This window comes from Diplotaxodon limnothrissa, linkage group LG18 (genome assembly GCF_057381915.1).
Source record: "Diplotaxodon limnothrissa isolate DT_005_m linkage group LG18, D_limnothrissa_male_GT1.1, whole genome shotgun sequence".
Lineage (NCBI taxonomy): Eukaryota > Metazoa > Chordata > Actinopteri > Cichliformes > Cichlidae > Diplotaxodon > Diplotaxodon limnothrissa.
Genome location: NC_140613.1, coordinates 2,697,449 through 2,722,770, shown reverse-complemented (window position 1 = coordinate 2,722,770; position 25,322 = coordinate 2,697,449). Strand labels below are relative to the sequence as shown.

At 44.3% G+C, this 25,322-nt stretch overlaps 1 protein-coding gene across 1 annotated transcript in view; it reads right to left on the bottom strand.

Annotated features, from left to right (window-relative positions):
• The window catches only part of tmeff1a (transmembrane protein with EGF-like and two follistatin-like domains 1a), a 110,127-nt gene extending 98,540 nt beyond the window's left edge, over positions 1-11,587 (bottom strand). The window contains exon 1 of the mRNA XM_085377477.1: positions 11,440-11,587. Within this exon, the coding sequence (XP_085233603.1) occupies positions 11,440-11,587 (148 nt within the window). The remainder of the gene's footprint in view (positions 1-11,439) is intronic.
• Positions 11,588-25,322: the final 13,735 nt, after the last annotated feature.

Genomic DNA, 25,322 nt, shown 5'->3' with positions numbered 1-25,322 from the left:
TAGGTGGGGGAACTTGCACAATCGGTGGCTGACTAAATACTTTTTTGCCCCACTGTATACCATTCATCCACCGGCTGCAGGTTTTTAGATGTTCTTCATCTCTGGTGCAGTCAGAGCCCATCAAGCTCAAACTTCTGTCGGGGTTGTTTCTGCTACGTGCAGATTATTAAAAACAGAAATCTTAATCTAAACAAGCCTAAAATTCTGACAGAGGATATTTCAGTTCAAGAGTTTTCAAATAAATGACTAAATCTGTATTAAGGGGCTCATTAAAACGTTGAAGTGATTTCTCCAGCGTTGCTTCGCATTCAGACTTGTTCCCATCCTGCTAAAGAGTGTTATCTCACTTCTAATTCATATTTAATACTCGAGCTTTCAGCTCTTTGAGCTCTTAAAAGACAAAAGACATGAATTCAGATGACAACTTGTCAGCTCTCCAACTGCTGCTGTCATGATAATTTGGGATCCTAAAAATTGGGCTGTGATACAGAAAAGGCTGAGAAAATGACTGTTCTGACATTTATTTTGTACAAAAAGACAAAACTGCCGTCAAATTAAGTGCAGAAATGTTCCCACCAACTCCTGAGCTATTATTTTCTCAAAGAGTAGAAAAATCAATTTTCAATTTTCTCCATTTGACTCCGGCGACCGGTCCTGCTCCTTTCTGCTCCGTGTCTCAGGAGAAGAGAAAATTCTCTGGGAAGTTTTCGGGCTCGTCGTACCTAAACTCGTTAATTATTCAAATTAGGAGACAAAAAGCAAAGTTTAACTCAAATATCTGGAGTTTATTCAGGATGCGATCGTCCAGGAGACGATAAAGACCTTCTGACATGAAAAACGGAGTCACAGAAACAACAAGTCCTGAGTGTAATCATCTCAGAAACTCCCAGCGCTGCCTGTGCTCGTGTTTATGAAACAACAGACGTGTCATCAATCAGGAGCATCTGCATGGAAACACTTAAAACTGCCTGATATGTACAATCCTGGAGGAGGTATTGTGTCTGTGCCAGAAATATGATTAATGTTGTTTCTGCTGCTATCTGCTGTGCTGTGAATAAATTGATATTTTGGTTGTTTTTTCCTCACAAGCAGAAGGAACATCTTGTCATTTATCATCTGTTTGTTTCTGCTTCATTACGAGGAATAAAACGCTTGTTAAACAGCCAAAACACACACACGCCATCACCCAAAATGCAGCTTTGTGTTTGCGTCGCTCCTCATCGTCAGCTTCAAACTGATACTTCTGCAAAGACTTTAAGGAGAAATAAAAAATGTGGACACCCTGTGCTTAAAGCCAAAAGTGAATCCTTAGATGTTTGTGCATTTCCAGATTTTAATCCCAGGGTTTTTATTTCTGCAAGAAAATATTTGTGGGAATAAAAAAGGACTAAAGCTTCCAGCGCAGACTCGTTAAACCAAAACCCTCCTGTGATTGCTTTGGTTTGGTTTCTGCCGACTACCCACCTGTCTGCAAACACTCACCAACTACTTGCTGAGACTCAGAGAAGTGTAGCACAAACAGGAAGTGGACGACATTTGACTTTCCCCTGTTTCATACATATTCCGTGAGTATTTGGATCCATGCAAACTTCCCTACAAATGTGGGAATTTAATGAAATAATTGCAAGTAGGGATTCAGTGCAGGCCTGTATGCATAGATCATGGTCGGGGAGGTCCAGTGTTTGACGTAGTCAGATCTGGCCGCCTCAAAGTATTGATCATTCCCGGGACGTAAGAAGGCAGCCTTCAGTCTCGACCGCTTTGTCTTCCCTGGCGCCGCAGTATTCTGCTCCAGATGGGACATCGACATGTACAAACCACCACCTACTGATCAGTTCTCTGGAAAACAGCGTCACCATTCCTGGAAGCTCCCTCAGAGCTCAGGCTGCAGATAGTAAGAGAGAGTCTTTTGCTTTTAAAGACTGAAGTCTTTCCCAGTCGAGCATCATTAAGAAATCCAGATTCTTAGGGGCTTTTTTTATTGTGGCTGCAAGTTTACAGTGATTTTATTATCCTATCAGCCTTTAAAAAGTGATATGATCCTAAAACAGGGAACCTAAGACCGGTTTTCTTGTTGAACTTGCATTAAATTGAGACTACTCACTGGATTAAATCCTGTTTATGGGTTCTTCACTTCCTCTCGGACTCTGAAAGGCTGCCGGAGTTCCAGCTGAAAGGACGTAACTCTTGCTGCAGGAATAACCTGATTTAAGCAGCAAATCAATGTCCCTGAAAACGCAGTTATCATCAGATCTTCCTGAAGCTTAACGACGGGACAGTGATGCTGATAAGTGTGCTACAGCGCTGCTCTGACCACTCAAAGCACTTAAAACACACATGTTCATACAGCTCTTTATAAAACCACGCGCGCTGTAAAGCTTTCAGAGTCTCACTCCGCTGCTTTGTGTTTGTAGTTTAAGCTTTATTTCAGAAACGTGCTGCTCTGCCTCTTTTCTGGAAACTCACTCATACCTCACATTGATAAACCTGAGATGATCGAGCTGCAGAACCACCTTCATGTGACTGATGTTAGTTCGAGGGAGGCAGGATTCAGTTAGAGCCGGGCCTATAATCAAAGGCCTGGTGGCCTGGGAACAGTGAGTCAGCTGTGCAAGCTGATTGGTTGGCTGTTGGCCCATTTGAAGGAGTCATGGTGTTTCTACCAACTGATTCACCCGAGATGCAAACCGTTGTTTTTCTTGCTGTCACTGTTCAAAGTTTAAAATCGTTGTGATTTTAAATTTAGACAAAAGTTTTTAGTGGCTCCCGTCCGCCCCGACTCGTTTCACACAGCGACGGGATGCTGAATAAAGAAGACGCTAAAAGGGGAGCTGTGTGTGCAGACTCGACAGACAGGCTTGTTTTGTTTGCCTCCATCTTTAAATTTAATCAGATTTCTGGTAAACTTGGCCGCAGGCTGTCAGCAGCCGTCCTCCCTCTTTCTAGCTGGGACACCTGCAGCATGCTGGCAGAGTCTAAAGAGGGGAAAGCATGTCCTCCACTACTTTTATATTATAGTTTTAGGTGCCGTATATACAGATATCGATTTATTGTGCATTAATCATTTAAGCTGTTATAGATTTGTTGTATAGAATATTAGCCTACGAGTATTTGAAGTAACTACAGCTTTGTGGAGCAGTAAGTCGGACCTGCCTGCACGGTGAGGTGAAAATGTTACAACTGCTGAGAGCAGGTAAATCCATCACTGACTATTTTTGGGAGAATTCTTATTTTATTTTGCAAATTTCTGAATAAGATCACAGGATAGCGCCTCCCTCCTTATTTATATTGAGCCAGAGTGGAAGCTGCACACAGACACTGACGTGTGTTTGGCAAAGAAACCTAAAGAGATGCAAAGCACACAGACTTTACTTCCATAAGCTGCGCAGCCATATACTGCGACTCACTTTTGCATTTTTTTATTTTTATCTGTGGTTAAACCGACAGGAAGTGCGCTGGATATCATGTTACCAGCAGCTGCTCTTTCAAAATAAGAGCGAGGGGATTGTTTAAATCAGCTGTGGATGGCATTGTTATTTCAGATGGATTAAAAACTAAAAGCTGACAACCCAAACATATTTACATGTATTCATTATAGTGTGTGTGTGCGAGAAACGCTGTCCTGTCAGTTCTTGATTTCAAATGCAAATTATTCATGTCGTCTCATTATCATGTTGAAAAACAGGTCACCAAAGATTAATCTGCCTCATCGCTGATGACATTACCACAGCGACACCTGAACCACGGCCCTCTACCTGCTCGTCACTATTCTCCTCCACCCCTCCAGCTTGGCAGGAAGATTACTGAGGGGTGTATGTCCTTCTCATCATCAGCTGCTCGGCTAAACGGCCTCCGAGTGTAAACAGTAAACAGCATCGACAGAACATCAATATTCATCCGCAGCTCTGTTCATGTCGGAGCCGCTGCTGAAAATTTAATCGCGCCCGTTACACTTTCCCCAAGTAAATTTGTCGTGTTTGCGCTTCCTGGCACACACGTACGAGCCTCTGAGCGTGCTCCGTGGGGCGAGGCGGAGGACTTTGAAAGGATCTCCCAGGAGGCGAGCGTTTAAAAGCCTCGCGCAGGGCCAAATTATACAATATGATTTCATTTATCTTGGCGAGGGTGAGTGAGCTCCGTCCCGGTTGTCAGGGAACATAACCCGACTCAGCCCGAGCGAAGCGCCCGACAAAATAAAAGCAGATCGTGACTAAGTGCTCCTCGTCCTGTCGGGAAACAGCCGACTGCTATTAATTACAGCCCATCTCTGCTGACATTTCCCCAGTTTTCAGGTGACATTTGGGCGAAAATAACTGTAGAGTTTGATTTCTTTCACTTCTTTGCTCCACCTGCCCGTCCAGGCACTCGTCCAAGTCCTGCCATTTTACTGTATGAGATTTATTACTCATACTGCAGCTGTGTAAGTAAGAAGTAGAGCAGGGAGCTGGAGAAAGCCACAGGAATTAACTTGTTTTGACCAAGAAATAAAATACTTGTTGTGTGCCACGGGTTTCAAACTTAAAGCTTGAACGACCACAGTCACAGCGAGACTACAAACAGCCGACACAAGAAGGACAGATTTACAACTGACGTCTCATTTCCTCTGAGTTTGATCAAAATCTTAATCTATAGGTGGAGCTAAATCTCCACCTGCTTCCATTAAACCAATGCAGATGAAGAAAAGGCGAACGAGCAAATATTAATAAAGTAGAGAATAAAATAGGCAACATGACAAGGATTTCTAATGGGTACAAATTCTACCTGAACTCAGAAGAGCTGAATTTTTACAAAGGTTTTCGATTCCATTTATTTAAAATTATTTAAAATTATATCATTAAAACTCCAGTTCCAGACTTTCAGCATTTAACCATTTTCATGCCACCGATCTTGGATCCAGTCATAGGCTGTTTACTGGACGATGGGGCAACATTCAGTTTCAGGATTTTCCTGATAGAGTCGGTCATGACCAGAGGTTCCACTTCCCTCCACACGTTACGGAACCTGGATGCAAAAATTGTGAAATTTTCAAAAAGGCAAATACAAAGCTCAGAGTTATTCAGGTAAAGATGCTTGTTTATTTGAAAAGGAAGTGAATCTATTTTCAATGATGAAAGATGAAAAAAATGATGGTTCCCACCAAAGATAATCACCAAGTCTAACATCTGCTTCATCAGATTAACTCGATGACATCACTCAGATCCAGGAGCAGAAAAAAAACTGCTTCAAACTGAGTGTCAGGACGATCAGAGACCTTCATACTGACCTCGTTTTCCAAACTTTGACCGTGTTAAATATGAACATCCACGACTGGAACAGGAGATATATGACAGGAAACAGAGAAATAAGGAGAAACAGAATAGGCCCTTTTAAGCATTTAATTGGCTGAAAAACAGCTCTAAACCACATCCTCGGATACAGCGAGGGGAGTCTGCTGAACATATGTATCCTCCAGAAAAATAAGCATCCCAAATGAAATGGTTGGTAGGCCACAAAATTACACAGTACAAACATATGGAGGACAGAGCTGACGTGCAAGCAGCCGACTTCAAAGTCTGAGCTTCAGACTCGCCGATCTTACTTGTTCTTGCAGTAATCTGCCGATTATGGCAGAACGTTTCACCTGCGGACGACTTTATGTCCAAACACCTCACCTGAACAAACAAACAAGACGAGAACCCTGAAAAGTCGGCGTCTCCGTGGGCCACGCTACATTTACTGTCTTCAGACAGAGTCGAGGCATCGCTGCACAGCTCGAGCTCCCTGCTGCTTTTCAAACCTTCACAGCTGCATCAGCATAAATCACATCTCTAAAAAGTGAAAAACTGGGCACTTCAGGGTTCTCCGCATCAGCTCTAGAGAGGGTGCAAACGTTCTCTACCACAGTCTGGGAGCACCGTTGAAAATAAATATATTTGAAATATGAAGACAAACTGCTGGCCAGTATTTCCCCGCTTCAGCACAAAGCCTTGACTATTGTTTGTGATGATTCTCCCCCAGCAGCTCCCACTTTCACACGTGAAGGTTCATAAATCTATTTAAGGTTTTTGGCATTTTTTCCTGTGGAGCTCTTTGTAATTATTTATGGTTGGTGTGTTTTTCATTCATGGAATTGCAGACCTTGTATATTTAACTTTTTTATTTATGAAATCTTCCGATGTCAACAAAAACAGCAACAATGCAAACTAACAAAAGAAATCCCCTGGGTTTGGGTAAAAACCTGGATGAGTGGATTAATGCATCACTGAGTCGTGGTGTTCTCCAGCAGATACAGATTTCTTTACCGAATCTTGGTTTGAATCAGTCGACTTGCAGCTGAGAGCTCCGCTCTTAGTTTGGCTCTTTTTAAGGGATTAATCAACCAAAGGTAAACTTGAGAGCATTTTTTGGCTGGGACACAATCATCAGTCAGCTGAAGGACTTCAGGAAAGGAAACTTTCTGATTTCAGGTTTCAGTTCCAGCTATCGTGGCCGTCGTGTTCGGTACATGCAGGCTAACAGGTCTCACTGCCTCTTCTGTGCAGACACAATAATGCAGTGCTGGAGTTCCAACATCCAGCATGAAGAGAAAGTGACGTAATCTTTAGCAGAAAGAAGCACTGAATCCCCAATAACCTTCTTTACATACACGAACGACTTAACCTCCATTAATTAGTGAGTTACAAGTTACAAAGTTACAAACTTTTGCTGATCAGTTTAAGCTTTTGTTCTTTTTTATAATTTTACTAATTTATGCTCTATTCTAATGCAAACCCCGAGGCCGCTGGGATCTTATTATATTCTCGGTCCTAATGAGAATATAATGTGTCTGAACTCAACCGTCGTTCTGACTCGAGCTGTGCAACGTCGAGTTTCCGGACTGCGCTGCATCGTTGTGCTTTTATTGCACAAGCAAAAGTTTCCTGATGAGACTTGGGTGGCCTGCCCTTGCATGTTGATAGCCGCCATCGTTGATTTTGGGGTTTGTTTTTCCCCCTTCTGAGTAAAAGTTGCGATCCTTTTACTAGTGGACAGCGTCCTTGCTTTTATTTTGATAGTTCAGTCGATGTAAACAGGTCCTTGTCGTGTTCCTCTGAGGGCTTGTTGGGTTGCGGTTGTGCCGTCTTGTCCTGCTCTAACTGCCATCTTGGACTACAAACAGAAGTCCTGCTCCAGCTCTGGACATCCACCCGGAGCTGGTGGAGAGCTGCTTGTTTGCTTCTACACCAAGGTCATCGAGCTGAATGAGGACGACCGTCACCAGAAGCCAGACAGAGTTCATCCACAGAAGATGAATTTCTGATGTCACAAGTTGTTAATGATATTAATTAACAGAAGAACACCTGAGTGTGTCTTCGTTGGCGCGCCACAAGTGCAGTCCAATTCAGCTCACAGACAGGAAACACATGGATGTGTGATACAGGTCCTGATACACTTCATACAGGCTGAAGAGCTGCCCGGTAAACAGCTCACGCATCCATCCCGTCCACGTTCTTTGCCCAAATTTGCTCTAACTTAAAGTAACTGGAAACGACGGCAGCAAATGGAAACCAAACTCCAAGCTTCACGTCGCCCCTCAGCAGCAGATGGCTGGTGCCACAAATGCTTTTCCACATCTTATATTTTACACTTCAGTACCAGAGAATATTGGTTCGCTATGAATGCTCGATGTTTCTCGAGGGCTGCATTTACCCTTCAAACCCTGCGGCACGCTGCTTCCAACAAAGTGCCAAAACCCATTTTGTTCCGTCTCTCTCGAGACGGCAGAAGCTCGTCGTTTATTCTGTTTTTCAGACGAACACCAGTTCTGAAAGAAGCGCCGTCAATTATTATCTGGTATCAAGACTCAGTCCTGTGCCACGCGCTTATTGTTATGCATGGAGCGCTGACTGTGTGAATTAGGCTTTCCGTGCTAAAAATCAAGGTATTTGGTTTGTTTAGTGACTCGGAACATTTTCATTTGCCTCTGCAGAACGTGGCATTATGTTCTGATGAGGATCGCGGCGCTCGTCTGCGAGGAAAACGCTCCATTTCTTAATGCAAACACCGCGAGTGGCCCGAGCAGAAACAATTCAGAGGTTCATTAATAAAACATGAGCGAGGCGGGTTATTCCAGAGTGACAGCTAACACTCATTTACATGGCTGCTGCTCCTTTCCTTTAAATATTTCATAAAAGAAGAAGAACAGAGTAACGGTGCAATGAATGCACGAATATTAGATATTGATGCAGCAGGATGCAAACACGATCGCAAATAGCATCGACTAAAATCCCTGTCAGAGTGCATTACGCTAAGAGTAAGTGATAGGCTTATAGAAGCTCGGTGCTCGCTCACCGCAGAGGTCACGATGAGGGTGTTTCAGGGATGCTGGACGTGAGCGGTAGCTCATTGTTTTATTATATGAAAGAGCTGTGGTGCTTCTAAAGGGAAAATACCAATATTTTCACTTTCCTCATAAATGTGATAGTATCCAATAGTGCATTCAAACTAGATTTACATAAACAGTTTTAGTCTATATATAATCAACAGTTAATTAGTTGTATAACAGCTAATTCATTTCCATGATGAAAACAATCTGGAGGCAGAGGCTCAGTCATTAGCAGCACATTTAAAGCTTTAATATTTAAATTTTCTCGACTATAAAACATTTCACGCCTGGTTCAGGCTCCTTGTAAAAACAGAAGCTTCCAGTCAACTTGTTCTCAATAGTATTGTTTTCATAAATGACTCTTTTTACTTGAAAAACATCCACGGATACTCCGCACACCAACAGAAGACCCCAGAAAGCCGATCCTCACAGTTTGAACCTGGATAAAAACGATCCCAACAGTAACACAGTCACGAGTCAGTATTCTGCTGCTAGTCTGCTGTTAGCTGGTTTGCACAGCTTGTTCTCACACTCCATGTGCAAACAACCACCGGCCAAAACAGCGATACATAAATGAGACTGTCCAGGGTTCCTACAGGCACCAGAGAGTTCAGAGTTTTTAAGGTGTTTTTCAAAAGATCTGCATGAACTTTAAGTCCAACAAACCAGGAGACATCAGCCTCCTGGTTCTAGTGCTCTGTGCCGAGTGTATTAAAGCGTTAAACGTTTCCTCATCTGCATCCACAAAGGGAAACGTGTGGGAGCTGCCTCATAGTACCATCTCAAACACTTCCTGCACAAAGTAATTTCACAGAATTCACATGTCCGCTTGTCTTTGACAGTCAGACAACTTGGCTTTAAAAATTATGCATGTTGTTTCCTATGTTAGCTCGTGTGATATTCATGCTCATCAGTAAATTATTGAAAAAAATCTGTAAGTGCTTGTTTTCAGAAAAAACGATGAATAAAATCGACTCTCTTGACGCCTGAAACACTGACCGAAGACTTTTAAATACCAACTATTTCCATATTTTCAGATGAATTAATTTAATACATTTCAAGACTCTTTAAGGACCTGCAGGAACGCTGCTAATCGTTTACTGTCAGTCATGTAAGCTGTGCAGCGTCTGAGGGACCGGCGTGGATTCTCTACATCTTAGTAGTTTAGTGTGATGCTGAGGTACGTTTGCTAACATGCCCTGTGCTCCTGCTGGCAACTCGGCAAGAATGAAGAAGCCATGATGAAAGAGAAAGAGGAGGAGGAAGAGTCGGATACATGAGTGTGAGATGCTGTTCTTCCAGTTTATAGATGTTGTTGCAAACTGATGTTCGTGTCAGCTTTCAGTAATTTTCTTTAGAGATGAAAACAAGTCTGCATGTCCTTCTTGCTTTCAGACAACCTAATTCACTTTTTTGAGATATACTGTCGAGACTTATAAAACAGATGCATGTGTGACGTGTTTGAAATTTGCAGAACGTTTGGAAGATGAGCAGAAGTCTTCCTCAGAGCTTCGATCACTTTGGAGGAGTTTAGTTTCGTCTTGTTAGTGTTTCGTGATTTCTTCGTGCTTCTCTTTCCTCTCGGCTGCGTCTCCCTGGCCTGAATCTGATGGAGGTTTCTTCCTTCCCACTGTCACCGAGCACTGCAGAGGGACTCAGATATTTGGAGCCATCTCTGATATTTATCTTGCAATATGAAGCTGTATATTAAATGTGTCCGATGCATTAAAACTGAACTGAGTGGGCTCACATCAGTCAGAGCTGGTACCCGACTGCCGTCCCAGGCAAACAGAAGAGGACAGAAGAGTAAATCATGTGTATGTGTGAGTCAGCAGGGATTGTATTAAATGAGAAAAGCAGAGATTAATTATTTGAATGTGACACAGGCCGTCTGAGAGCCTCGCTGTGTTTTCCTCCCATACATAAAGACTGAATATAAGAAATGAAGTGTGTGACACCGTGGGGGGTTCCACTCAGAGTGTTCCTCCACCCAACTGCTCCCCTGAAACCTGCACGCCTCTGCTGGTGTTCCTGTAAATGCAGTTTTAAAGCTGCATTTTCACCTAATAAGCAACTTTAAAATCATGAATCCAAAACTGGAGAAGTTCATTAAAATCAAACAATTTACTGCTTTTCTCCCTGAGAAAAAATAGAAATGCAGCTTTTGCTGTTTTCAAGACATTAGAGAAGCAAACTGTACCAAAAATTTCAAGGTGCTCTTAAAACATTTTATTTTGCATTTGATTCTTGTTTTTATGTCAATAACTGAACCTGCTTCTGTGGAGAACAGATCAGCTGCTCGGTTTCTTCATTAACGTCGGTCTTTAGTCTGGTTTCTTTCAGAATTTCTTTCTCTTTGTTTTACAGGTTTGTGTATGTTAGTTTGTCCATGTTTGAATATTTTGTTTTTTCCCCATTTTTAATGTTTTCGTGTCTGTGAAGCCCTCTGAAACTTTACATGTGCAAATAAAACCGACTCAACATTCCTGCTTCAGAAAGCAGACGGACTGTGAAACAGGAGGAAAGAGCTTCAGCCAACAGTTTGGCCAAATTTATCAAAAGAACAGCAGGAAAGTTTGAGACAGAGACGCCTTAAAATAAAAAGGTTAAATCTAAACTCTGAGTTAAATTAAATGAAAAATAAAATTATAAGTACAAAACAACAACAACCCACAAAGTGACTGCAGGCCACACGGATCCAATCATGACAACATGGACCAGATATACAACTCGGATCAGCTGTGATATTGTAAACAGCTCTTTAGGAATAAATGCGTGGATACTCCAGCAGATTAAATTCACGCCTCACAGACTAAACTGACTCGCAGCAGCAGGAACATTAACCCGACTCTTCATATTTCAGCTCGAAGCTCAAACAGGCCAACAGACACGGACATGCAGGACAATGAGGATTCAGTGAGATTCAAAGGTCACCACAGCAGCAGCGGCTCCAACAAGTCCCCGAATCACAGAAGACGTGCCCACGGGAATATCACACATACAGACCCGCGCGCACATCTCGGCATCAGATTAGGATTATTCAAAGCACAGAGGCTGATTTACAGCAGGAGGGGTGGAGGAGGTGGAGGTCTTACCTGTGCAGTCCTTTCCTTTGCCTTTGCACTCGCCGCTCTGAGGATAAGACCCCCGAGCCTCCAGCAGCAGAGACAGCAGGCAGGCGGACACCAGGCACCGGACGACCCCGCCGGGACGCCCGCGATGCCTCGCAGGGCCTGACAACATCGCGAAGAAGCCGATCAGACCTGCAGACGCCAGCGGGACGCAGCGCTCGGATGTCGGTTCAGGTGGAAAGCACAGCTTAATCCCGGGTGCAGCAGGCGGAGGCTGGCTCACACTGTGCCCCACTGACGGAGAGCGCAGAGGGGGGAAGGTGGAGGAATGTGCGGGTAACGCTCGCCGGATCCGCGTTCAGGAAGTCTGGGAGGCGGTCCAGTTCGTCCGGGCAGGGAGCATCCTCCCCCTGCGTCCGCGCCTCTATCTTCAGGCAGACCGAGCTGCACCGGCTGGATCCGGCTGTCTGTCTCGCGCCGCACACGAAACGATCCCGCGCGTCGTGGATCCGTCACGGAGCTCAGCGGGGCGCTCCGGCTCACAGACGCGCTGCAACCACAACAAAGAGATCCGGACCGAGAGCAGGGAGGACGGGCGGGCTGGTCACGTGAGAGGACGCAACGCTCCCCTCCACCTCCACGCCCCTGACGCACGCGCGCGCGCACGCACACCTTGAGCTGCAGAAGGCTGCAGTGAAAGAAGCTCCGGCAGGTCGCGGACCTGAACCCGTCAGCCCACATCCACGGCCGGCAGCACGTGCGACACCGAACGTGACGGTTTTGTTCAGTATCGTTAACGATGCAAGAAGGAGCACGTGACACTTTAGAAGGAAGCGTGTCCACTCAGGACGTGAAATCGTTCCGGTGGAGGCTGCTGTTCCACCAGCAGCTGCTCGGAATCCGCTTCAGACAGTTTTCACATTTTTCTATTAAGAAGTCCCGGGAGAGAGGCGGGAACGATCTCACGGGAACGATCTCACGGGAACACGCTGCTGAACTCTCCTGAAAATAAAAAGTCACGTGATTAATAATCAGCACGAGTCACGATGAATTGATTATCAGATTAGATCGATTGATGAAGAGTTTGTGCATCAAATGAAGACTCTGTGACTCTGTTATTGCACCTGCGTGATCATCAGTCCTTCGTGGACACTTGAAACTGTTTTAGAGTTACTGCTGAACTTTCTGTTTCCCTCTGATCTCTTAAAAACATCACTTTAATGTCACTGAGACTTTCTAGCTGGATAAATAAAGGATGGTCACTTTGCCAGAAACTGATCACAGCTTCTACCTCGTGACAAAAACGTTCTCTGTGGCTCGACATGACTTCATGTCATTGATGGGAGAAATGTTTGACACCTGTTTCACAGATTATAGGCCAACAAGTCATTTACAACGGTTTAAATATGGGCAAGGTTCAAATCTGGCTGGCCCACTGATCAATAAGAAATCATTTCATACAGGATGATGTATTTTTGAAAAGTATTTGTTTTAAACGCTCCTCAAACGTTGATTCTGTTCATCTGGAGGTTCCCTCACTCATCAAAGTGACTTCAAATGACTTTGGGCTTTTTAGGCTTTCCAGGATCTTTTCCTGGATCTTTTAAAGTGCTTTCAAACTAAGGGTCAGTTTCACACTGCACAAAGTCCAAAGACTGTTTTACTCAAAAATCATCACGTTGGTGCTGAAACTGGAAAACAGTTTAGTTCCACAGACAGGCTGGTTCTAAAAACCAGTCGGTCCCCACAGTGACTGGGTCACTATCTTCGCTGTGACTTGAACACAGCACTGCCTGGTTTCCTTCACCTGAACTGAGTCACCAAAGCCTAAACCCCAGTCGGGAATCACCACCGTGGTTATCAGCACTCACCGCTTTAGACTCTGAGCACGCTCATTAAAAAGGGGCGTTTCATGCCTCATATGACTCCAATCAGAAATGTTATCAGATGATGATGATTCATTAGAGTTAACTGTTTAACACTGAGCAGGTTTCACATTAGAGCTCTGAAACTTTACACCTGAAAGGTTTCTGTCCCACAGTCTGTGTTCTAGTTTCCAGTGGAGTGAAACAGACTCAGCAGCAGATTAGAAAATAAAAACATGCATCATCAGGTTAAACCAGGCATCCTCCAGTGAGTCTGTATCTCTGCCTTCGTTTCATGCTTTTAGTAGCCTCAACAACTTTAGCTGAAATTCAAATATTTTATCAGTCACTCAGTTCTAATTAACAGGAAGTCTGTTTATGCTAACCAGGACAGCGGTCATTAACTTAGCCGTCCACCTCTCGTCTCACTGCAGCCTCTAAACACCAACGCAGCAAAAACATTAACGCTGAGCTTAAAAACAAAGCAGTGAGCGATGGAGGCGACATCTGTCCATCTTCACATCTGTTTTCATGGTTTTATTGTTTTATTTTATACTGTATGTGCGCTTTTATTGTTTGGAAACAACAAATTGGAGGTGACAGAGTGGAACATGTTGAGAGATTCATTTGGAGCGATCAGAATAAATGAAACATCAGAGGTGGAGCTCAGGTGGAGCTGTTTGGAGACAGAGTTAGAGAGGCAGGTGACATGGTTTGAGCAGAGGAGGGATCGTGGATATACTGGATGACGGATGTTGAAAATGGAGCTGCCAGGCGGGAGGAAGCTCACAGAGGAGATTCATGGATTGGTGCTGGTGTGACAGAGGTGGATGTAAAGGACGGGGTGAGGTGGAGGCAGAGGATCTGCTGTGGCGACCCCTAAAGGAAGCAGCTGAAAAGAGAAGGGTTTTGATTGTTTCCTGTGACTCAGGAGATCCAGGCTTCCCTGTTTCAGTTAACAAAGGTAAACATCAGCACGAGGTTGTCTGACTGTGTTCAGTGCTTTCAGTTTTCTGCAGCTGCGTTTTCTTTTACCCGTCGTGGGTTTTGTTTTTACGGTGTGGCGTCAGTATTTCAGAAAGGATCTGAATGCTTCCTGAAGTGTGCGCAGCAGAAACCACACGTTCTCTCAGGAGACGTGAGCCAGCATCACGAGTCCCTGTCCTCTGCACACGTGATGATGATGATGATGATGCGGCGTCTGATGTTAGGCTTGAATGTCAGTGTAGCAAACAGCAGATGTGACATTTTGAACCAGATCTGTCCTGTTGTTCTGATGACCGACTTTCCTCCTGATCGGAGCTGTGCGGTCACTCCAAACTGAATGACAGATTTTTGTGTCCATCTTTAAAGCATCTAAACAACATCTGACTGATACTTCCTCTTAATGGCGTTGTGTAGCAAGGTTCCAGCCCCGCTCACACATTTCATCACCTCTGTGTCACCACGTGAGCGCAACCTGAGCTGGTTGTATAAACGGGCCCAAACACGAGTCATTAAACCCTCCTCGCTGACTGGATTAATATTTACACTGCACATATTGGCCCACGGCTTCATTTTGGCCTCCGCTGGCGCTCCACCAAGGTGGACCTATTTGGCACGCTGCCTTTCATCCTGCTGCTGTCGGTTTGTCGTCTCTCCATCACGTGCACATTTTTCTGACGTGGAGGCAGCAGCAGCAGCAGCAGAGGAGTCTTCAGCAGCGCCGTTGGACATGGTCGGTTCCACGCCAGCAGCTGTAACAGCTCTCCCGGGTGCTATCACCGCCTGCCAGATGGCAGAGTGGAACGAGCCTGTTCTAAATCACTCACAGCTCTGCTGATTAGCTTCCCGGACGAGGTTAAAGACTTTTCAGAAGATGTGGAAGGAGAGACCAGAGCTGAGATAAAGAAGTCTTCCCTGATTTATTTCACGTCACGCTGACACTGAGCCAACGCTGGCAGAAGCTGACACCCGGACTAATGTCCGCCTGCTCAAAGTCCCATACAGACCTCGACTCATATTAATGACTCCTGAGCAAGGCACTTAACCTCGGTGGCCCAGCAGGTGAATGTAGAGCAGTGAAGGTTTACTGCCAGAGCTGCTCCGAGGTTTAGAGAAAAACAAGGAAAATTGTTGTTGCATCTCTTTGTAGGGACCAAAGTCCAGGTCCCTACAAGTTTGAAGACATTCTTCAGACTCAAAATGTGGTTTTAGTAGGGGTGGGTTTTTATAATCGATTTATCGATTAAAATCGATTCTGGCTTGGATAACGTAAAATCGATTCTTTAAAATCCTGAATCGATTTTTTTATATAAATTTATTTTGCCCGAAATGCCAGAATCTCAGGTGAAACCTCAAAACTTCAACAACCAGTGAATGAGAGCAGGAACACGGCTTCTGCACAAAGACGTAAACACAAAGCTCTGACCGCGGATCAGAATCAGTGACATGTGACTTTCTCACATGTCACAGCTGAAAGCTGACAGCTCGCTGATTCTGATCTGTCGGCAGGTGTGTTTACGCCCTTTTTGCGCCGATTCTAAAGCTGTTAGTTTGATGTCTCTCCAAACAACATTGACCGAACCAGCAGCAAAAGAAGATCCAAACTATGCTTCACATAAACATCGTCATGAACTCACTCTGACTTTTGCTGTTTTGCTTCCACCACGATGCACAGCTCTCTCTCTCCCCCTCTCTCTGTCTCTCTCTGTCTGTCTGTTTTCTGCATTATTCGCTTGCTTGTTACGCACAAGTCTACCGTTGTTTACAGGCTGTCAGCCGCTGTTTTTGTTTGTTTTACATCTGAAAAGAAAACCTAATTTCTGCCGTTCAATACTGAACAAATTTAAACTTTTTAAAATTATGCAAAATGCAAAATGCTCAGCCGTGTCTCTAATAAAACCGCTGTAACTTCAGATTACAATCATGTGTTGATTAATGGTTTTCTTTCGTTTTTGATCTACTGCAGAATATTTTTATAAAATCCCAGAACAGGAAAATCTCCTTCGTGTTTTATCTTCAGCTACTTTGACACAAAGGCCTCTGCTGTGACGCTCACACCTTTGATAAAGTCTTGCATGTGTCAGCTTCCTTTTCATAGATACAAAAATATGTAAATGTACTGATCTGAATTATAATATTTCTGACTGTCAAAATTTCCCAGATTCAAATCGAATCGAATTAAATCGAATCGTGGATCGAATCGATTCGGGACCTTGTGAATCGGAATTGAATCGATTCTAGAAATCAGTGACGATACCCAGCTGTAGTTAAAAGCATTATGTCGATTAGGTGTCCCCACAACATATCAATTACTAACGTGTGTGTGTTTGTGTGTGTGTGTGTGGTTTACACTGTTGTCTTAACACTTCCATGTTTCAGGGGCCACTTCACAGCAGCATCTGTCTCCTGGTGTTTTGTATCAGCTCATTAAGTGATGATGCTCAGCCTCGGGTCCAAGTGTTTGTGGCTTTAGATGAGTCACAGCGCTTTTAACAGATGCATGACCCCCAACGTTTTTAAAGCCCTCAGTCTCCCACTAAACGCACCTGTGGCATCAATTTGAAAAGCTCAGGTGCCTTCTTGAGTTATTGCATTTACAAGATTTTCAGAAAATGTGACCTCTGACCTTGAACTTATTTGATACTTTTAGGATGTGTTTTATCTCCAGTTGACGTGGAAACCAAAATATCAAGACTTTCATCCTGATGATAACATGTACGAGCCCATCCTTGTTCCTGCTGTTCCTTTATAAGAAATAAATAAAGAGGACAAACAGAACAAAACCCTGACGACACGTTCAAACGTCTGCACAGTTTCACTCACGGCTGCACACGCTGCAGAGGAGGCGTTGCACAAATCTGCTCGTTTAACAGGAGCTTCACAAACAGCTTCAGAGGGAAACGTTCACAAGCTTGTGAGCTTCCTTAGTGTGGTTTGTGCGTTTGTTCCTAAAAAACAGATTCCTGCTTCTGCTTTCCATTGTTGGATTTCGACTTTATTCAGGCTGATGGTTTGAAGACATCTGCCATGTGTTAAAAATAAAACTTCAGCTAACAGACTGTGTAAAACAAACAGGTGGCTCGGTAATTAGAAAGATGCTCTGCTCTGTATTCTAGAGACAGTAGGTGAAAAACTAATGGAAGTGCTGTTTTGTGACTCGCTCTCTGAAGGTTTTGTCTAAATGCTGACTTTGGATAAACACTCCGAATCTGCTGCCAAAAGACAACTTCTGTAAAATAAAAATGCATAAAATCGTGTTCACTGTGGTGCATATATAAAATTGAACTGTTACCACAAACACGGCTGAAAGTGGTTCCAGAGAAAACGTGAGCAAAGTGATGAAAGGCTTTTATTTCTTCTGTTCCAACCTGATGCTCAATAAACAAATTCAGAACATTAAAAAGAGAAAAATCATACTTGGGACGTGAATTCAGTGCAGTGAATAACTCTGTCACCGCACTGATGTGGAAGCTTTACATCATGTTGACCTTTTGTGTGCAAAAAGGTCAAAATCCCGAGAAGAAGAAGAAGAAGCCGTTTCTGCCAGTTTCATGTGGACGTTTTCCAGCCTCTGCCATCGTTTCCAACTCGGCTCCTCTCCCGCTGTTCCCGTTCGACTGTTCTTGCTGTGGTAACAGACAAAATCCTCACAGCACCCCTTCAGAATGCATGTGCTGTTTGCTGAAGTCACAGTCTGCGAGATTTTCAGCTTCAGAACGAAGACAAAAAACATGAATAAGTGCAGGAAGTGGGGAAACAAAGACTCTGAGGAGAAAGAGGTGGATTTGTGTGATTTGTGTCATCTTACATATGCAAACAGACATTTAACAAACTGACATTTTGCTGAATTTGATGCCAAGTTAAGCACATTTTTCATGCATTTGAAGGACGTCACGGCTGAAATATGTGCACAATCTTTGCTGAAATATCCTGAAGTATTTCTGCTGATAAAAAGTCTCTTCTGCACATTTTTAAACTTTAATTTCTTGGCTCGGTTGGTGGGCCGCCTGCCTGCCGCCTGCCTGCTGTAACAGAGTGTAAACGGGAGGGGCGGATGGGATGGGTCGTGTGGATTGTGGAATGGAAAGAGAAGGATGGCAAATGAGCAATGCTAATTCGATTAAGTTCCACGATAGTTATCTCTAATTGGCTTACTGCGTTTGTTGTGGATTGGCAGACACTCGGAGTCTGTTGTCTCGCTGTGGCATCGCTGTAATCGATGCCTGCTTGTAAGATAACATTAAAGCAGAAAACGCTCGGATCTGGGAAAATTAGCAATGCAACAAGTTCTGCAATTAAAAATTTCACTGCGAGAAACATCAACCTGTGGAAGAATGAAAAGTTTACAGAGAGCCGACCCCCCCTGGATGATTAGAAACCTGCACCTGAGGGGAACCCGGCTGTTTTGGGTTTTTTTAGCTCTGATCCTGATCACAGCGTGCAGACTCTAATTTCCTCCGCCATCTGTAGCTCCAGCTCGGCTACAGGGGAGGCGCGACCCCCTCTGCTGCCGATAACGGGGAGGGGGAGATAATCCAAACCATCCTGCAGGGCCGGAGAGGGGAGGGTGGGGTCGGGGTATAGAGTTTAACCCTTTGCTAATCACCACACAACCCTTCGAGTGCAGGAGTCTCAACGAGCCATTTAATCTCAGCCACCGTCTGACGCGCTGTTTCTGCTCAGGATTAGATAAGCAGGAAACAAAATAGTTTATTACTTCTGATTTTAGAGCATCAGAAGAGCAGAGACAGAGATGCCAGTGTTTTTTTTTACCTTGCATACCCAGTAATTGAATAAAGTACAAACAATTACACTCAGCTGTAAGTATAATGACAATCTCATTAGTGCACTGATTTGTGAAATTATTGCAAAAGAGGCATTAAAAGGATGACTGAGTTGTTCCAACGATTGTGTTGACATCAGCTGGACTTTTGTTCAGGTTCATGAAGACAGTCGTGGCTCGTTGGAGCCGCTTCTCCTGATATAAGAGCTAATGGGGGGGGTTGCAGGTATTTAACCTCTAATCTTCACGGAGGTCTTCCTGAGAGTCGCTGACCCAGGCAGAGGAGCTCTGTCATTCCTTATGTGGCAGGATTGTTGGAGAAACTTTCTCCATGCACAACTTCCCGTTGCACCTGAGACCCAGCATCACCGTCAGACCTAAACAGGCTCATCCCAAAGGTCATGTGAGCGCCCTGCAGACTCATGGCCCAGCAGCTCATCAGGCAGGAAACTCATGAGAAGACAAACGTTTGAGGAGCTTGTTTATGTCCACCTCTAATAACCATCTTTGAAGAGGTGGGGGCTCAGATGAGTGAACAGAAAGTCACACTTTGACCCACGGCAGCCTGAATAACCCACAGGACTGCAGGATCATCTCAGGCCCACCTCCAATGTGAAGACCCCACCCGAGGGTAAATACCCGTGACTCCTCGTCAGCTTTTAGAACTAAAGACGCCTCAGAGATGAGAGATGAAATAATACAATGGCAGTTATATTGTATATTTTAATTTAATGATGACATATTCTAAGTGTCGTGTCTCCTGAAAACATCACGAATGCAAACATGTGTTCGTATGTGAAGAGCTCACAGCAGCTGCACAGATTTGTAACGGGACACCCGCCCTGCAGAGCTGTCCTCCTCCTCGCATTGAGCTTCAGAGGAGGAAAGTAACCGAAGATTCATCTTCCTGCGCAGCGGTGCCTGATTTTACATAATTAATGACTGCCATAACGTTTTAATAAGCTGACCCTGTCCTCTCCTCAAAGACTCTATACAAAGCCCATAAACGGGCTAAGTTCATAAAATCTAATCGTCTTAAAGCCACGACTGACACATTATATATCAGCTTTATGTGGCAGTCGTGTCATTTTTTAAAAATAAGTCATTAGACGAAGTGATTTACGAGGCTTTGGGAAAGGGAGTTCATTGAAAAGAGATGAAACTATTGAAGTTTTTCTCTCGCCACATTTCTCCCGGTAACAGTTTTTCTTCCATTAATCTGACGTCTGCAGCTGCTTTATAAATTCAGGACATGCAGAGGGCTGGTGTGACAGAGGCGGATGCTGGGATGAGGTGAGATGGAGGCAGATGATCAGATGACACCTGAAAGGAGGAGCCAAAAGAAGGAGACGTCATAAAAAAGCCAAACACAGAAGTTATTTGGGGGAAACTGAGCAGAGCGCCTCGTTTCTCTGACGTTATGTTCTCAGATGCTCGACAGCTGTTTCAGGATACATCGAAGTAAACCATGACCTGTCTCTATGCTCCTTCCCCTCACCCTCTGACCAGTCACAGCACAGAGCTGCCTCGTGATCCACCACGTGATATAAATTATAACTCTTAAAAGGAATATTTAATTAATCTTTTAATTGTCAGAAGGTTTAATAAACACACAAATCTATGATTTTCTGGTGATTATTTCCTGGTTCAGACTGTAAAGCCTTAAACCTGCCAGGTTCCTTTGTGTCACCGCAGAGATGACTTATTTATTTTTCCTTGTGGTCCCCATGGAGGACTTGAAGATGTAAAGCAGAGATGAGCTCCTCTGTAAATCTTTGAGTAAAAACCCGACCACCCCCCCAACAGGAACGTCAGAGCGAACCGAGCCCGCCCCGGGACTTTGATTCAGACAATTCTACATCAGGTCGGAATCGCTCGCCCTGGGCCTCGCTCCTCTCTTCCTCTCTTCAGAGCTTGAAAAGGAAATGACTTTTCCCCTCCATCTGTCACAGTGCTGCTGCGCTAATTGAAAGCTGAAAGCGTGAATCCATTCAAAAGGAGCTACATTTTCATTTTCACAAAACCTGTCCGATCACAGCGGCGGATGAACCTCGCTGCAAAAATTAAATCAGGATGAGTCACAGAGGACGTTCGGTGCGGGAAGCTCGTTTGTAACTTTGTGTCATCTATAATTAAAGGGTGAGATGATGTACAAATTAAACTTCTCTGTAAGATTCGGACTTTAATAATGCTGATTACTCCTCAGCTCCTGGTGGATTGCGGGAAACTGAAGAAAATGAGTGAACCAGCCAGATGATTGATTCATTCAAACTGAACAGAAAATCTCTGTGGAGTTAAATTTGACACTGAGGATACAGGTGAAACGATGCTGATGATGCTGCTTCCTCAGCTCAGTCATCACATGATGTAACGTGTTCATGTTCCAGCCCTAAAGTGAACATTTACTGGCTCACGTCTGTACATTTTTTAAATTGCAGCTAATTATTTTATTGCAGGGTGTAATGTCTCAATAGAGTTAACTAAAGTCTGGCTTTCTGCTAACTTTAAATCCATACGATGTTCTGCAAAAACTGCTGAACTACAGTGGTCCCTCTGCACCCTGCCACCTTTTTAGACTTCAACAACAAATATGTAGCATCATAATACAGTATGCATCAGGTAACCGATCAACAAACAAACAATCAGCCTGTCGGCCTTTGAGCAAACTCTAAATTTCATGTTGGCGAGCTGTTTAAGCTGCTTTAGCCTGCCTGCTGTTGCTAATGCAAGCCACTTTGCAGCCCACCTTCATCCCAGCTTCTCTTCTTCGTGCTGTCTGACATGATAAATATCTGTCGTTCTGTAAGTTGCTGCTGCTAACATTTAAAGTACTGCAGCTTTTACACAAGCTGGCTGGTCCATGGGCAGAAGAAAACTCAAATTATAAAAAATACTTTTTGCACAAACATGTCTTTAGAAGCGGTTAAATGTATTGATGCACTGATTGCAGTTTTCTTGGCCAGTTCTGATTTCCGTCTGTGACGTGCCGATACCAGTTTATGACGATTCCAGTTTTCTTTCTCAGAACTACGACTGACAGCATATACAAAAAAAAACCTAAACCAGAAAGCAGAGCAAAATATTAACCTTCACAGTTTCCCCCAAAGTGCAGCAAATCACAGGATCTAAAACTCTTTGCTACTGAAAAAAGGCACAAACAACAAAAGAAAGTGAGCTGCTGTACGCCCAGCGTGACCTGATGTATTTGACCTTACTGAACAAAAGCAGGTGCAACAGATTTAAATAGCAACACAAATAAACCGTCATTTTTTCTTTTTCATCATAATCTTCCACTGCTTTGCTCCGTTGCTCATACCGAGGCTGCTCTGGAAAGCTTTGCCTCCACAGTGAGGAGCTTCTACACTAATGACATTTATCACATAAGCATGCCAGACCAGCTTCTAATTGGTGATATGTGAGACTGACCGAGAACGCTGGAAACCAGCGATGTTGCTCCTGGCTGGTCGATCACTACGTCTTCTAAAAAGAATGAAACAGACCAGCAGCTATGGCAGCAGCAATCTGGAGCTCGACTGTGACTCTTAGCAAGAAAATCCAGACTTTCATTAACACTTGTCTGTGCTAGACATCATCTTCAAACTGAGGCAGAACCAACCAGCAGAGAGGGGGAAACACTCTTCAGGAGCTGGATACATTTATTCCAGACCGAGACGAGGACGACACGCCCAGAAACACGCGGTGATTAAGAAAATGACATTTAAAAGCTGAATATAGCACAATCACAGGACTCTATGGAGTGAAATAAGTTAATTAGATAAAACTATGAAGCAAAAAAAGTGCACTTCCTTTTGTTAACCTTTCTTTTACTGAGAGGTTAATATCTGAAGGCCATATTATGGGCTGTGTTTGCTCTCGTTGTCTCTCTGCTGCTCATTATAAACTGTTTGTGTTTGCACCAAAAGACCACTAATTTCAGCTTCTGTGGCCTTTATAATTAGTGCCTCATTAGAAGCATTTTACCAGAAGTGTTCTGAATATTTCCATGAACTTATTGGTGAATCTGTGTTTGTTTTTTTTGCTCCCCTCGCTTGGTGTGCAGAGCTTTACTTTGATCATCACCCGCCTCTCTGAGTCGATCTGTTAATGAAGTGGACCTACCGGAGACCCGCAGCTTTAATCCTTCGATACAGCTGGAAGCTTATCGATACTCTGGCACCGTGCTGGGTTTTTTCAGGTTTTCATATCACCCTCCACCTCCACCTGCAGCAGCTCCCTCTGAATCCCCCTCTTGGTGACAATCGATTTAGACGGATCAGAGAGAAGGCTTACCCCGGCAGCGCTATTGATTTCACCCCCCACCCCAAGCAGGTTATGAAGTCAATTCAGTTTTGACCTATGAGAAACAAATCGCCCACAGAGTAATCACGGATCGGAGAAATAGATAAAGGAGGTAATGACATGGTTGGAGCGCTGCAGCTCGGTGATAAGGAGTCCTGAGAATACACAACAAAGCTGCTTCGAGCAGGAACCCGACCACAGGTTTAGAAAAGTGAGTCAGGAGAACATTTTATGTATCTGATGTTTCTCTCGTCTGATTTAAGAACTGACCGACGACATTGTTTATGAACTCGCCATGTTTTAGGTGAGATGTACAGACCACAGAGCTGTTTCACCCTCTGCTCCTGATGTGATGGTAGCAGGGTGATGTGGACGTGGAGGGGTCTGGGCTGGGTGGGGGAGGAAGGCCAGGTCACGATTTCAAAGCTGATCCTCTGATTAAACCCCTCCCTCCTTTGGGCCTGGGGACTGCTTCGTTGTGCAGTGGGCCGGCTCCCTCTTGTCTGGGGGAAACTCAAAGCCACAGATACCAGCTCAAAAACCCGGAAAGAAAATCAATCTTTGTGTGTAAAACTAGACAAAAAGCAAAAATAGGGATGAGCTGAATGACCTTGAGCTTCAGAGGAGGCTTTTTTCCATCCCCTCCTGAATGGACCCTTTAAAATGATCAGTTCTGTGTTTATGTTTTGATTTTTGTTCGTCTTGTGCCTCCTTTGAAAATGCCGTGCGCATCCACACCGCACTCATCTCCGTGTTTTTATTATTTCCTACGTGTTCATCTCCCGCGTCTTGTCCTGAGTCCGAACAACAGTTCAGAGGTTTTCAGTGCTGTGGGCTGTTTTTGGTCATTAAAGCATCCTTCAGTGGATGTTTCTCACACTGTGGTGTTACCACTGTTTTGGAGAAAGATTTTAAATGACTGCAAACAGCAACCCTACCGCTCCAGGTAAGTTGCTACCTCAAACGGAGGATTTTCAAAGAGAGACAGCTGACCTCGTTGGTTCATCTTCACTGTTTCCCTCATCGACAGCTGCGAGTAGTGCCTGGAAGTTTATCCTTCGTGCTCTTTGAGCTCAGTCCTTCACTTGCTCACTCCAAGTCGAGATGACATGGTTGTCCCAGACTCCCGAGGAGGACCCAGGATGTGAGGGAGGGGTTTTATCTTCTGGCTGGCTTGAAGGGCAGCTACATGTGGACATGTGCAGACAGGTGCCTCCTCCAAAATGAGTTTAAACAACTACTTTTTAACCCATCCAGCTCTTGTGACATCAGACATCACTGAGGTAAAGATGTGTGAGGTCACTCCTGGGTCTCAGACTTATTTTCACCTTCTGAGCAGAGCCCAGATGTTGTCACTGACGTGAGGACAGAGGTAACAGAAGCAGGAGCCGTGCCAGTGGCTTCGTGTCACTTTCCATCATGTCAGCGTCGAAGGGCTGCGGGATGAAGATGAGTCATGGAAGTGTGTGATTAAGGCTCAGACTCGCCCTGATTAAATAAACATACAGGAAACAGTCACTCAGCGGCGGACTCTCATCAGGCTGCCGAGCAGAGCGGCTGATGAGAATCTGTTCACTTTGATCTGCGTCAGGCTCAATGATGTCGACAGCTGCTGTGTCAATGCTCACGAGGGCCTCAAGGACTGTGTGACCGCCGGCCCCATGTTTGCATAGTCCTACAGGAAAGCAGGTCAGAGCTCCGCCGCTGCTCCACAAATGTTCATATACTTCCTGCAACGACAGGAAGTCATCAGTCCACCAACAGTTCGCTGAAAAGCTGGGAATTAGACAGAGCAGTGTAATGTTTCTGGCATCAAACGTGGAGTACAAACACGTTCTTACTGATACTTAAAGGGAACGAACTCTTTAGGGGACAACAAGGCATCTCCATGGTAACCAAAGCAGATAAAGCCTGAGTCATGTTGAACAGGGGAAGAAATCTTTTTGAGTTTGGGTCGCTGTTTTTAATTTTCCTGC